Source organism: Drosophila suzukii, chromosome 2L (genome assembly GCF_043229965.1).
Source record: "Drosophila suzukii chromosome 2L, CBGP_Dsuzu_IsoJpt1.0, whole genome shotgun sequence".
Classification (NCBI taxonomy): Eukaryota; Metazoa; Arthropoda; class Insecta; order Diptera; family Drosophilidae; genus Drosophila; species Drosophila suzukii.
This window is the reverse complement of record NC_092080.1, coordinates 23,148,085-23,163,017: the sequence shown is the minus strand read 5'-3', so window position 1 is coordinate 23,163,017 and position 14,933 is coordinate 23,148,085. Positions and strand designations below refer to the sequence as shown.

General features: G+C 35.9%; 1 protein-coding gene across 5 annotated transcripts in view; it reads left to right on the top strand.

The window, feature by feature from the left end:
- Positions 1–14,933, top strand: part of bun (TSC22 domain family member bunched) — a 105,745-nt gene that overhangs the window by 25,002 nt on the left and 65,810 nt on the right. For 4 of the 5 annotated variants that reach the window (XM_017080313.4, XM_036817225.3, XM_036817220.3 and 1 more), the window contains exon 3: positions 9,849–10,589. The exons of the other annotated variant lie outside the window; for it this stretch is intronic. In XM_017080313.4, coding sequence (XP_016935802.4) covers positions 9,849–10,589 — 741 coding nt within the window. The remainder of the gene's footprint in view (positions 1–9,848; positions 10,590–14,933) is intronic. 5 annotated transcript variants of the gene reach the window in all.

The window sequence follows — 14,933 nt, the reverse complement described above, 5'->3', positions numbered from 1 at the left end:
TAGGCTTGTTTTCTTTTAAAATTCTTTTTTCTTATCTTTCACAAGTTTGCATAATTTCGTGCATTTTTACTAGTTAATACAACTTTGTTTCTGTACATTATACGAATTAGGATTTTCGAACAGATTTTAATTAGTTTGGAAAGATTTTCTATAGTAATAAATGTCTTTTTAAATATCTTGTCTGCTTGAGTTTACTATGGCTGACTAAGAACTTTTCTAGACGGATACATCTGCCCACGCAGCTTAATGGGAAATTCCTCTGAAGATGTCAGTATTTATAAAGATTCGTAATATATCGATTTAAATATTATTGTTTGTATAATTATACCCGTTGCTCGTAAATTATAAGGTTATATTGTATTCGGGGAAATATATGTAACAGGTAGAAGGAAGCGTTTTCGGCCCTATGAAGAATGTATTTTCTTGATCAGGTTAACTAGACCAGTCGATCTAGCCATGTCCATCTGTCCGTGTGAAACCGGTGATCTCGGAATCTATAAGAGCTAGAAACTTGGGACTTTAAATTCCTTAGCTTCTCATTCAGCGCAAGTTGGTTATCCGAACGCCAACGCCAAGCCCTGTCTACCACCTACATTTTGTAAAAGTGTAAACGGGATTTTGTTTTGAATATTAATATTCATCTACCCATCCAACAGATTTTCAAATCTAACAATTCACTAAAAAGTTATGGGCAATTAAAGTTTTTAACGCTCTGTGGCGCCACTTTGGGAATTTTAAATATGTCTCCCTTTGAAGCTAGAGTGTTAAAAAGTTTAATATATCTTTACAAGTGCGTATGAGCCCCATGTTTGCTTCAGCCGATTGCAACATCCAAATTTTTAAACTGTTTTTAGTGTAAAATTTATTTTGTTTAGGGTGTCCATATCTGTTGACGTGCCAAAAGTTGGTCAAATCGGATATTAAGTTCATCATTTAAATTGGTTAGCTGAGTAACGGGTATATGACAGTCGTTTTATTATGTTTTAAAGGTTACCTAAGTTTTTTCTTTCTCTTAAAATTATAAAAATAAAAAAAAATTCTGGATACAATCTTTAAAATAGCTTCGCTCTGCCTTAAAAAATATTTAACCAGCTTTATGTTTTATGGGTGTAATTTTTTCATTTGTTTTTATTATTTGTTTGTGCTGTCGATTGGATGTACATATAGTTTTGAGCCGGTTTTTTCTTTGTCTGACTGCTTGTTCGTTTTTAGCTATTTCGCCGGCTTTTATTTTTGTTTTTAGTTTCCAGTGCTTGATTTTTTATTGTTTTGTTTGTTGTTGTTTGTTTTACAGAGTGCAGAGTCTCTTTGTTGTTTGCTGGTGTGCGAGAGTGTTTATTAGTCACCATCCACGTACACTCTGCAATATAGACTCCGATTTCCACTTACAGAAACTCCATAAATGTGATGGTATTTGCCCTCTCTTTCTGGCGCCCCTTTGTTTGCCGGTTTTGTTTTTTTTTCGAGTGGATATATAGCAGCTGTGTGGAGTCAGCAGCAAACAGCTGTTTTGTTTCCAGCTCCGTCTTCTTCTTCGCACGACAACGCCCACAAGGCATCCATACAAACTCGCAAACTCACACGCCCACACGAACTGAGTTATACGAATACACCCAAGCATATGGACAAAGGAAGTTAATCAAAGTTCAGTGGGCAGATTGAAGTTTTTCATACTTATAAGGAGTAAAGGGGAAGAGTTTTGTACTTTAGCGAAAATATTCCACTACAAGATGAAGCACTTAAAAATAAAGAAATGATGCAGGAATCATAAAAGGGTAGTTAAAGTTAAAGAAAGTTCTCATACAATGTGCATCAGAAATTAAATTGAATCCGCAATAATAATTATACAAAAATAAATAAATACATATAAATAATACACATCCTTAAAATGGTATTTGACACATTTTAAAGTAAACAACCATGATGAAAAATAATAATATAATAGCTTATGAGAGTTCAATGTCTTTTATGTTCTTTGGTGATTAAGCTTTTGGTGAATACTACCCAGAAGATACATTTTCTTTTAGAAATTGGCATCCTCAAACACTTTAAACAGTTATTACATTTTCCTATCTAGTGGCACAGCAGTCGTGCCTTTAGTCACTCTTCTCTGAAGATTGAAGTTTTTCATATTTATAAGAAGTAAAGGGGAAGAGTTTTGTACTTTAGCGATGAGATTCCATTACAACAAGATGGCACTTAAAACTTAAAGAAATATATTTCGACTTTAATGTTGCAGGGATCTTAAAAAGGTAGTTAAAGTTAAAGAAAGTATTCATAAAACATCTAAGTGTTCTCATAAAATCTGAATCAGAAATTAAATTGATTGTACAATATTCAATAAATATATATAAATAAAACACATTCTATCAATGGTATTTAAAATAGTTAAAGGAAAGCAACAACGATGAATAATAATAATAAATCTTGTTTATGTGAGGTTCAATGTCTTTTGTGGTCTTTAGTGATACTACCAACAAGATACCTTTTCTTTTAGAATTTCGCATCGTCAAACACTTTAATCAGTTATTAAATTTTCCTATCTAATGGCACAGCCATCGGCCTTTAGTCACTCTTCTCTGAATCACTTTTTCTGCTGTTTGGCGCTGCACTGCTGCCCAAAGTGCCAATTAATAAATTACTAATTAAATTGCAACCGAACACTTGGCAAATTGAATGGACATACGGGTGTATTATGATGTCTATATGTCTGGGGCTATGGCTGGGCGATTCAAGTGAGCAGCAGACGCCTTGACGCTCCATTAATTTCGCATTAATTTTCTTCATGCGCGAAAATGCGAAATTAATTTATTTACTTTGCCTAATTATTGTTTGTCAGTGAGACAAACACACGTTGGCACACAGAGGGGCGGAAAATTGAACAAGACACATGCAGTTGTCATGGACACGAAAAGCGGCTGAAAAACAACAGCACGAGATAAATTAAAATTAAATAAATAAAATTGTTTGCACGAACGAGCGGTGGCGACGCCAAGGAATAGAAGAAAATGCAATTTTAATGAACATTTCTTGCACTGTCTTTCGGCCTATTTATTTTACCACACGAGTTGATGGGGCATGCTCGAAGACATCATTAAAATAAGGCAATGACTTGTCGTGTTTTAATAATGCACATATAACTTTAAGTCTAACAAGAAGAAAATTAACTTCGGCAAGCCGAAGTTTGAATACCCTTGCAGTTATAATTATTAAATTTAAAAATACAAACAATGATATTCCCACAAGTATAAGATAATATGTCAAAAAACACCGAAGCTATAATTTGTTTCATATTATTTTCCCACCAATTTTCCGATCGTTCCTATGGCAGCTATATGATACAGTCGTCCAATTTTGATAAAATTTGTTAAAAAACACGAAAGATATATATTTTTTAAATTTATATTTTTTATTATTCCTGCAAAAGATAAAAGACTTTTGAGAAAGTTTCAGCCCGAAAGCTTTAAAACTCAGAGACTAGTTTGCGTAGAAACGGACGGACAGCCGGAGAGACGGACTGGCTAGATCGACTCGTCTAGTCATGCTGATCAAGAATATATATACTTTATGGGGTCGGAAACGTCTCCTTCACTGCGTTTCAAACTTCTGACTGAAATCAATATACCCTCTGCAAGGGTATAAAAATCCAAACAGTATTTATATTAAGAAAGGCAACAAGCCATTTCTAACGAGGAAATATTATTTTTTTAGTTTTAAGAAGCAGGTAATCCCTTAGTCCAAATCATTGCCTTTTAGCATGACTGTTGTACTGTTTATTTTCATTTTCTATTTGCATTTTACATTGCCTTGTGATCGGTCAATTTGTCATTGCCAAATTTGACTTCCGCACAGGGTGCACCGTGGGCATGAGAACATTTTTAAAGATACATTAAATCGGGAGGGGAAAGCATAAATCAATTGGAAATTCATTTTCTTCGAACTTAGATGCGCTGAGCAATTTTTCCCAGAGAAATTCCATTGCAAAATGCAATTTCCAATAAGGTAAATCGAGGTCAGCAAACGATCTATTGATTGCATTCTGGCGATATTGGTGATTTATTTGTGCGCTTATTAGGAGGGTTGGGGATCGAGACTCATTAAACAATTTACAACACTGCAATTTTACAACTGTGTAAATATTTTATGACAATGCTTCCTGGTTGTCTATTGTGTTTATGGCATTTTTAAATGAAAGGTGATTGGTTTCGGCGCTTGAATATCTCATTTATCCATTTGATACAATACAATGGGTTTTTAAAGTTAAAAAAAATTAAGAAAAGAAATTTTTAGTACGTTTTTTCCAAATTAAGAAACAAAATGAAACTGGATTACATATATCAAATTTAAGTAAGAAACTCAAAATAAAAGTGGGCTGGGGTGATATAACTTTCCTGATTTTTTTGACACCCGGAAACATTGCAGGCAGAACGAAGTTTTTATTTTTGGCATTTATCAATTGGGGAAATTAAAAGTCGCCTCGTTGCAGCACGCTCGTGTTTCGCCTTCTTTCTTTTTGCTTTCTTCTTATCAGGTATCAAGTCGAACTGAGTTCTGTGATAAGAGACAACCGGCGGGCAGGCCATCGATTATGCTTGTCTTACGTGAATTCCCAGTCATACGGACATATGGACACATATTCACCCAACTCGGTAGTCAGGGGCCTTAGACAAAATTCTGTGCATGAACGGAATAGTGAAAAAATCGAAAATAATAGATTTTGTCGCTTGTCGGTTGGCGCCAAGGCGCTTAAGCAAATTGTCATGAGTGTGCATATAGTATATCATATACGTATGCGCGATATCGAAAGGGGCGTGTGGGGGTTTTTCCCGTTCGCCAATTCTCTTTTTGTTTGGCAGTATCTTCTGCAGTCTTTCTGTTCGTACACTTTCTAGGGGAGTATGAAAATTAAGAAGATAAGATGTGTTTTAATGTTCATGTACTGTCTATTCAGTCGCAAATATTTCCTGTACTCATGCAATAAAAAAATCCAAAATTAAACTTTTATGTTTGCTCCGGAATTTTCAATAGACAAGTCGAATTTGAAAAAAATTTAAAAACGAAAGAATACCAGACCAGGGGTGATAATTTTAGCATATGACCAAATATACATGAGTTTTTTTTTTAGAATAGTTAGGGTTATAAATAAATCTACCATAATCTAGCATATTTTTATCCTACTTTCTTATAAAAAGTTGATTAGATGGACCAATACTTAATGGCTATACCTTAAAGGGTATTGAAACTGATCTCTTTTTCCTAACTTTTTTTGTTTTGCTCTTTTTGTGATTGACAGCAACAACAAACCGAAGCTGACAAATAACAAAACGTGAAAATCAGAGAGCGAAAAAAATAAAAAAAAATTAAACAATTTCTCAAAACATTTAAAAATAGTGCGCAAATTGCTATTTTTATTATAGACGGAAAAAAGAGAATGCAAAACAAAAACAAAACAAATGCGACACAAGACTCGCAGTCAATCAATTCTGCGAGAGGAGAGACAGAGAGGGCAGACAAGCTTATCACTTGGGTTCTCCGCTCGTTCCTCTCTGTTACTCTCTTACATCGGTAGTCTTTTACACACGTGAATTGTTTTGTTTTGTTTCTTCTCTTCTCTGCGTCCTCTAATTGCATTCTATCGTCGTCCGTTTTGTTTTGTTATTGTTTTCTGTTTTTTCTTACCTTCTCTTTCTCTCTCTGTATTCCTCTCTCTATCTCTTTCCGATTTTGTTCTTGATCGCTTTTGTGCATTGCACATTATCGCCTTGTTTGTATTTGTTGCCATTTTTCTTACAAAATAAAAAAACAACAATTTTGCGGCGAACGTAAACACATTTTTTTAATTGCGTTTCGGTTTTTTAGCTTTCATTTTTAAATGTTTCTTTAGGTAAAAAAAATACACGAAATACATACAAAATAACGATGTTTTAAAATGATCTTCTGGCTTAAAATGTTTTCTTATTTTTTACTTGAATTTGTGTTTTAAAGAAATATTATTTCGTATAATTTTAACTTTCTTTAAATTTATTAAAAAAAAAAACAGTAATGGTAATTAACGAATTGCAGCTTTACATTTTAAACAATTTTAGCTAAATTTTTACAGCTTACTAAAGCAGAACAATTTAAATATTATTTCTTCCAATTGTTAATAGATTTGTTTAATGTCTAATAATATTTTACTTCCTTTGAAATGGTAATTTACATTACATACAAAATGTACCCCGAATTCTACACGACTGCTTTGTTCCTTCAAAGCAAGCAGTTCATTGCTCTTATAGTTTTAGAGTAATTGTTTCGGGCTAACTTTCAAGTTAACTGCTTGCTATTGTAGTTGTAGAGCAACTGTTCCTTGCTAAATATTGAAATATAAACTGCTTAAAGCAGTTTTATGTTAAAAATAGGAAAAGTTCGACAAAGCGGTTATTTAAAATCGGCAAGCCGCCCTCTAGCGGAATATTTGTGTACTTTAAGCATTGGAAAGCAGTGCAAAGCAAGTGGTTCATTGCAAAATTTGAATTTTAAAAAACGTTACTATTAAGATTATACAAAAATTAATTTAAAATTTTCTATCGTAGCCAATTACTAAATCCCACTTTCTTTTATTTTCAGGTAAGCAAGAAAACTGATAAAACGTGTTATTGCCTTTGTGTGTATGTGAGTAGTACTATATCAACCTTTTTCCCAACCACACATCAAATAAACATGCATTATTTCTCGTTTTCAATCAACCTATCTGATTTTATCACTGTCTCTGTCTTGCCATTTAATGCATTTAAATAATTTATTCATGCATCAAAAAACTAACTTGTAAATAAAACTAGCCTAGAAAAACACAATGTAAAATGTCAGTTATGGTTTAAACCTGTGCGTACGACAGCCGTTTGGAATTCTGTTATTCCAAGAAAATAATTACTTGACCAATACTTAAAAATATCCACTGGGTGCTATCCGTTAAAAATGTTTTTAAACCAAATACAGATTTAAATATTTAAAATGCAATTTGTGTGGAATCGAAATTTTAATAGAAACCAAATTTTTATTAAGAAAATTAAAATTATTACAGTTTATTGTTGATTCGACTTCTGATTAGGTGAATAACAATTTGTTAAGTAAATAATTGTAATTAGTACAAAATATTTTATGGTCACATTTTTTTAATCCATCTGTTTCTATTTTTATTGAAATATTATTTTCTTGGATCAGAAGTAGATCTGTAATCATTACAAATCGAAAGAATTCCAAATCGAGTGCCATACGGATTTTTGTAGTTTAGTTTTTGGTGTTGTCTCCTCTTTTCTACCCCCGTCTATCCCCTTTCGCGCTTACGCAATCCTTTCTGCTGTCCTTTCAAGCTAATTGTGCTGTCAAATCAAACTGCCGAATTGCGAATAAAAACCGCAACATTGGAAATCAAATTACGTAAATAGAAACGAATGAAAGACAATTCGCAAATAAATTTGGCTTGGCTTGGCGGTAAAAGTGGTCAAAAGCAGAAAACAGCAGCGGCGAGCGATGAAAATTCGCAGATAAACTGCGAAAACAAAACGGCAGAGCGATTAATTTCCCCCCTTTTCCACCGAAATTTTCCTTTGAGCTGACTGAAAATTTCTTTTCAACGATTTTTTGTTGTCTTATCTCTGATCGCAGTTTTCGAGGCTCCCGTTTTGGAATTCTCTCTGCAGTTTTCTTTCAACTCTAGCTCCATTCACCTAATTTTGTTCAACAACAAATGCTTGTTTTTCACTATTTTTTTTGTTTTTTGAAACTTTTATTTCCTTGTTGGCTTTGGGGCGACATACTGAACAACAACAAAGCGGGAAAACACAATGGTAAATGAAAATGGCAGTGGTGGGGGAAAATGCTGCATGTAATGTGCATTTAATTTGCTGCTGCAACAACAATGCAGCCGCAATTTTCCATAGTTTTCAATGGGGTCGTTTCTTTTTTTGTGTGTTACCCATTTTGTGTTGTTCATTTTATGCTAATTTTGCTACTTTGCCATTATGCAACCTGCAAGTGGTGAAAGAAAGGACGATGACAACCCAGTTGCCAGGATGACACTGGTTTTTTCAAGAGGATGACTCAAGACAAAAGGAGAAAGTATCAAGTGTTAGGGAGTGAAAACAATGTGAAGTAATTAATTTATATTGGCGGAAGGGGATTTATTGAAAATTAAAAAAATGGGTAAAACCTCCTTGTTCCCAAGTGAGTCAACAACATTTTCCATTATAAAAAAACAGAAAAAATATGGCTTTTTAATTTTACTTATCCTCTTTTTTCAACTTTTCTTTGTTCTGATAATTTCCTCAGTCAAATAAAAACTTGCTCTCCAAAGAGTTACATTTTTGTAATGTGGACCACATAAAAAAGTTTCCCGAAACTTGAAATTAACAATTAAAATCGTAGCAGGAAAATCAAAAAATAAACAGAGCTGTTAAAGAAAAACTTTTGCTGCAGTCGAAAAAAGCAGAAAACCACAAACCCTAAAGCAAAGGAAAAAACCGACATGTGAGCCCCATTTTATTCCACTGAGTATAAGCCAAAAACCACTGGAGGAAAATTGAAAAAAAGGAAATTGCGGCTGGACTGCAGCTAAATGTAGTTGTTTTTGATATTTTTGGGATATCCCAGACTTCTTTTTAATATTCTTCTTATTTTTCGCACTTAGTTGGTTTTAGTTTATTCTGATCATTATTTTGTGTATAACTAATGTGAAAATAGACCTTTGGGCTTCTTCTGTATGCAAAGTTTTAAGGAGAAATCAGCTTTCTGCATGCCTTTTTGCATTTAAATTATGCACTTGGCTGTTGAAAGAAAATCAACCTGACTTTGTAAGACGGAAATATGTTCTTCGCTCTCAAAGAAAGTTGTCGTCACTTTGTAACAGATCAAACAATTTCAAAAGGAAATGTTCGTTTTTACCCTATTTAAGGAGATTAATTTGCCACAACGTAATTGACAAATTTCTGCACTTCCCCCGTTTTTCTTTTTGGATTTTGTCAGTTTCATTTGCGATGCATAAATTGCATGTGGCATGCCACATCCATCATCTGCGGCAGCAGCTAAATTCGATGTTGCATCCTCGGCAGTTGGATGTTGTTTATGCTGAGAATTGGAGCGCATCGACACGTTGCCGCAAATGTTGCATCATAATTTTCCTTGTTGCTGTTGTGCTGGCAAATGAAGTGGAAATTGAATGTGCTCCCCTTGTTGGCTGCAGTCGCATTTATTTTCCTTTCTGATTCTTATATATATTTATATATTTATTTAGCAAATATGGGCAATCAAAATAAAAACAATAACCATTTCAATAAATTATACAGAACAAAACAAACAATTTAACATAAATCATGTCATATATTTTTATGTTCAAAATAATTTCCATAATGATTAAAAACATACGAAACAAACTTTATTGGCAATTAAAACCTTTGATAAAATTTAAAGCCAATTATAACACTCAAACTGATTCATTTCAAGTTACAAAAACCGAAAACCTTAAAAAGGCAGTCTAATCTGGCTATATCAACCCATAAGATTAGCTCACCCAAATAATTTGCCACCGATCACAGTTCACTTCGAATCGCAACTTGATCACTTCATTGCAGCAACACCAAATCGACTTTTGTTGCCTGGCACCAAATCCTCTCCTATCCCAACCCAAACAAAATTATAGATGTTATATTATAGTTTCGATTGGCGAACCGAAAAGAAAACATGCAAATCTAATGAAATCTATATATCTAAAGCTTCTTCCAACCTATCTTATGCCTCTAAACCTTTTATTTTTTATTTAAACTGCGTGCGACCCTTTGCTTTGCCAACACCCAAATTCCAACTGAAAAATTCAGCTTTAGAACCGCTTCGATGATCCCAGGTGGAAGTCGGAAACGGGCCTTTAGTAATCCGCACATAGGAGGGCCCAACGATCCGACATTCGTGCACCGACTGAACCCGCAGCTGTACTACTACAACAAGTCGCAGTCGGGGCGGAGTTCCTTTTGCGTGGACGAATCCCTGTGGCCCACCAACAATCCCAATGGCACGGCCAGCGAAACGAACTTGTACATGGGCTCGAGCACCGAGGAGGACTACGAGGAGGCCATTGATCAGTTCTCGCCCACGATATACACTCGGTCGGCCAGTCGAGCGATTCCGATACCCAGTAGTGCTGGCAACAGTCCACAGCACCATCCGCACTCGCAACCGAGGATTGCATCTGGGATTGCTTTAATGGGCGGAGGAGGAGGAGCAGGTGGACCTGTACCCACAGGGGCCTTTAGCGCCGGTCCCTCGATATACGCCTATCCGCACTCGCCCTTCTATGCCAGTTCGCCGGATACGTCGCTCTCCTCGCCGGTGCAGACTTCCGGATTGCCAGGACAGCATCCGCACCCCGGCTCACGCATATCCTTCAGCTACGACCCTGCCTTCCAGCGCCTGCAAGTGCCGCTCATATCCGGCGATCGAAGACCCCGATCTCCGCTGGAATGCGCCACCGTTTTCGCAGCCGTCGCTGCGGCAGCCACCTGTGGTGGTGCGGTCGGTGGTGCAGGTGGTCCAGGTGGTGCGGCGGATACCACGATCAACAGGTCGGTGTGGGTCGATCACCCTTCCTTTCTTCCGGTTGCGGGCTCTAATCTCCATGTCTACTACTTGTCGCTTGATTTTGATCCTATTTCCGTGTCCCTTCCTGTGAATGCTTGGTGTTTCCTAACCGCTTGGCCTGTGGTGTTGCACGCTGAATGTTGTTCTGTACTTGGATTAAGTTCTTATGTGGTTTCGATTGCGGTGGTTCCTGATTTAGTGCACGCATACCGAGGGGGATTTCTGTGTATTCTTTCAAAAATACTGTTCCATAAAATGACTTTGGGACTGGTGAGGATTGTTATAATTCTAATAAATTAACACATACATTCCTAGAAACAAAGTCAGAATATAATAACCTTTTTTAACGACCATAAAAAAATAAATTAACAAATGCTAACAGTTATGCCATATGTATTATGACAATTAATAATATTTAAATTATAATTACTAATTCAAAGAAACATTAAAATAACAAAATAATAAATCATACAAAATTCTGTTAGTGAAAAAGGTTCTTATGTATATAAAATGCGTATCTGTCTAACTTTGATTATCAGTGTTATTAAATCGGCATGAATTAACTTTTAATTATTTTAAGCATGATCTTTTAACTAAAATTGATAACTTTGACATTTTATTTTGTACATATTATTGGTAATAATTGAGTACACATACATGAATTCAATGTTATGTCCCTTTATTGATGTGTTTTAAGTTTTTTATGTTAGAGTTATTTTGTTTCTGTGAAAATATTTATTGAGAAGTCCCCATTGGCATTTCCGATTTTAGCAAATTAAAAAAGGTTACAATAATATCTATCAGCAATTCGCCTTTAGCTTTCAATCACGTTGCGTCATCCCGCTGGTGATTCATGTGGCAATCACAAAATGCATCCTTTTCGTGGTCCAAGGCAATTTGTAATCCAGTCGCGAGGCCCTTAGGTTTCTTCGTATTCATTCCGCCTTTTGCTTAATTATAAAAACCAATCTGGCGGTAGGAAGGAAGCTTTCCCCGCCTCCCTCACCCAACTATTCAATCAACATTCAACGCATTTAAAAGTTGTGCGAATTTGTTCTTGGGTTTGGTTTTTGGTTTGGCTTTGACTTGGAATGATGTCATTCCTAAACTTGACTTCCCTTGTAATTCTTGCTTCGTGTTTCGTGCATTTATTCTCGATGATGATGGTGATGATGATGCGTTAGCATTTGCTGGCTCATAAGCAATAAAAAAGCAATTCCTTTGAGGTGGTGCCCTGGCCACAACGCAATTTCTCGCCAGCGAACTGCGCAAAAAGTGAAAAGGGTCTCTCGATAGTTCCCCATCCAGCCCGAAAAACCAAAATGGGGTCCCACAAAGGCGAGGCTTTGTTGGGGAATGGCGCACTAAATTAGGTATCCATGACAAGACAAGTTCACATGTTTTCGAGGGTCTGCCACCGCCTGATAAATAACATTTTATGTCGCACAAAAATCCTACAAATGTCAAAAATTCCGCCTTTACAATATGTTTTCCTCAAAAATTCCAAATGACGCATTTGTAAATTGAAGTGAACTTCCTTTAAAATGGGAGATGATCATATTAGCTCAGAAAACTATTTGAAAGTATAACTACGCGTATAATTACCTTTAGTGACTCATATGTGAATCACCTTTAAAGTTCAAAGATAGCGCTTCATGTGGCCTTATAAGGAGCGAGTATATTTGCGGGTGATTAATCGGGAAATTTTGTTGTATTTAAACTATGTTGAACGATTTCTGGTATTCCCCACACAAAATTAGCTTTTATATGGCGTAGGTTCAAGTTTATCTGTTATTTGCGATTTCTAAAGATAACTTGGTACTTGCTTCTAATAGGTGGTAACATAATGCTACTTGATGCAAGAGATTTAAAAGAAAGTATCTAGTGGCTCAAACAAATAAATGTCAAAGTAAAAAATCGTTGCATCACACTACTTTTCGTAGCTTTTGAGTTTTTACCATCGATAAATAAAATTTATACTTCGTTTTCCATTAAATTAGATTTCTAGTAGTAGCTAATTTAACTTGAAAGCTTTGTATCTTTTTTAAAATAAGTTTAAAGTAAAGTTCCATCAAAAGGTTTTTAAACATCTTGACTGGTACACCGTGCGTGTTCTTTCATCTGAAGTACAGCTCCGTCAAAAGGTTTCAAGCATCTCCGTTTCTCTCCCCAAATGCAGTGCAAATGCACTCAAAAAGCGCACAAAATGATATTCTGCCTGAAAATAAAAATAAAAGATGTTCGTGCGCCGTCCAGAAACATTTTACTGGGGAGAGGACCGAACTGACTCAAGTTCAAGGTCAACAATCCCAGGGAACCGGGTGTTCCTTTAGTTTCCCCAGTACATTCGGAACATTTTTGGGGAGGGAGCCAAGAGCCAATGGAATGGAAGCTGCTGTCGACTCCCCAGCCCAATTAGAATTTCAATTAGGCATCATCTTGAACAACTTTGGCTTTATCTCACTCAAGAGAGGCAAATGAAACGTGGTGCTTGTTTGTGCCACTCTCCTTATCGAGAGGGTCTTCTCCTGACTTCCCCTGCCCCAAAACCAAAAGTGAGCTCGATTTTTGTGTGGCTGCGGCTGAATGGTTTGCTCGGGATGATGTCAGCATTTATTTTTGGCACAAAATGCTTGCAGCCAGCCGAGCAAAACACAATGGCCAAAAAAAAGAGCAGACAACAAAAGCAAAACAAAACCGAAATCCCAAAAAATGAGAAAAACAAAGCAGAAGGCAACCAAAAAAGCCGCAAAACATGCCAAAAATAATATTCAAGTAAGGAAAATAAGAAACCAAAAAAACGAACCGCACACAAACAATTATCTTATGGAAATGGTTTAAGGAGTCGGGGTGATGAAGTGTAGGCCAGAGGCGAGTCTTTTATGGCCAAGAGTAATGTATGTTGGCCCAGAAGAGATGGATATCTGTCTCGAAACGATTCTTCTTGTTTACTTTGCTGTCTGGCTTGAAGATTTCTCTCTTATTCTTCTGGTCGATGGCTTTGTTTGGTTTTCGGGCCTGTCTAAGAGGAATTCTTCCCCTTTCTTCAGCTGCCTCCAAAGATCATTCTTCGTCGCCCACTTTTGTCTGCAAATATGACGATTTATTTATTGGTCTTTTTTCACAAGTATATCTTGTCAAGTCATTTCAAATTATGGCCTACTCGATGAGTCGTGGTTATTTATTTATTCCCATCTTTATATTTTATTTATTTAATTTATTGATTGCGGTTTGTTGTCTGGTTTTCGTGTATGTACACATGCAATAATCGTGTCTGATAAGTCTAAATTTAGGCCTATTCAAAAAATGTTTATTCATAAATCAAATATTTATTTTTATTTCAGGTATGTTATGCAATATTTATATTTATTTCTATTGGGTGGTAAGTTAAAAATACATTTTGCACTTTCTCAAGCAAAGTATTTACCCCAATGTCAATGAATTGTGGGCTATGAAGGCCCAAAGGTTTTGCAAAACATTACCCGTCCAAATTAATTGGTTTAAAAGAAAATTACATATTTTTTTTTGTCACATTTGAATATTTTCTGTGCCAAATTTGAATATTTCGCAAAAGCTACTATTAAAAACACATCAATCTCTGTTTAGTTAAATTATGCAGAAATAAGAAAATGGTGAATATTTGTCTCTAAAATGTGTAAAAAGGTCACACTAGCAAAGGTAAAACCTAAATACATAAATATTTTTACTTTTAGTTTATATTTTGAAGTAGAAGTCCGGTTTATCAACTACATTTTGCGTCTGTGGTAATGTGGTTATCTTTTCCAATAGTTCATGAACTGTAATAACCATAAATCTAGGCCATAAGGAAGTGGTTGAGGAACTTTAACTGCCTAAGCCAACTCCACTGTCCATACTAATCGATGCGATTACATTAGCATTAACCGGGGACATATACATTGGGAATAGACATAGACATCGTTGAAATGTGTAGGAAGACAGGGGGACTTCGAAGACTAACGAGCAACAACAATGGCAACCGATGTCGACGCCATCATGTCTGGCACATTCGCTCGTTCACTGGAAATCGTTAATTTAACACCCTTTTCCCCAGGCCCTCCCGCAAGCGAGATGGGCCTCGAGCCAGCGACGAACCTACAGATACAGATATAGATACACTTTTCTTTATTTCATTTCACATAGCAAAGTGCGCCAAATTACATTTAAATGGCTGCCACTTTAAATGTCTATGGGCGGGCAGGGGAGAAACTATAGTTCACGATGGAGGCTCTTGTGGGGGAGAGAAGAAAGTTGGAACGGAAAGGGCTTTCTATTATTAAAATTGCCTATGCAGGGAAGAGTGGAAGGGA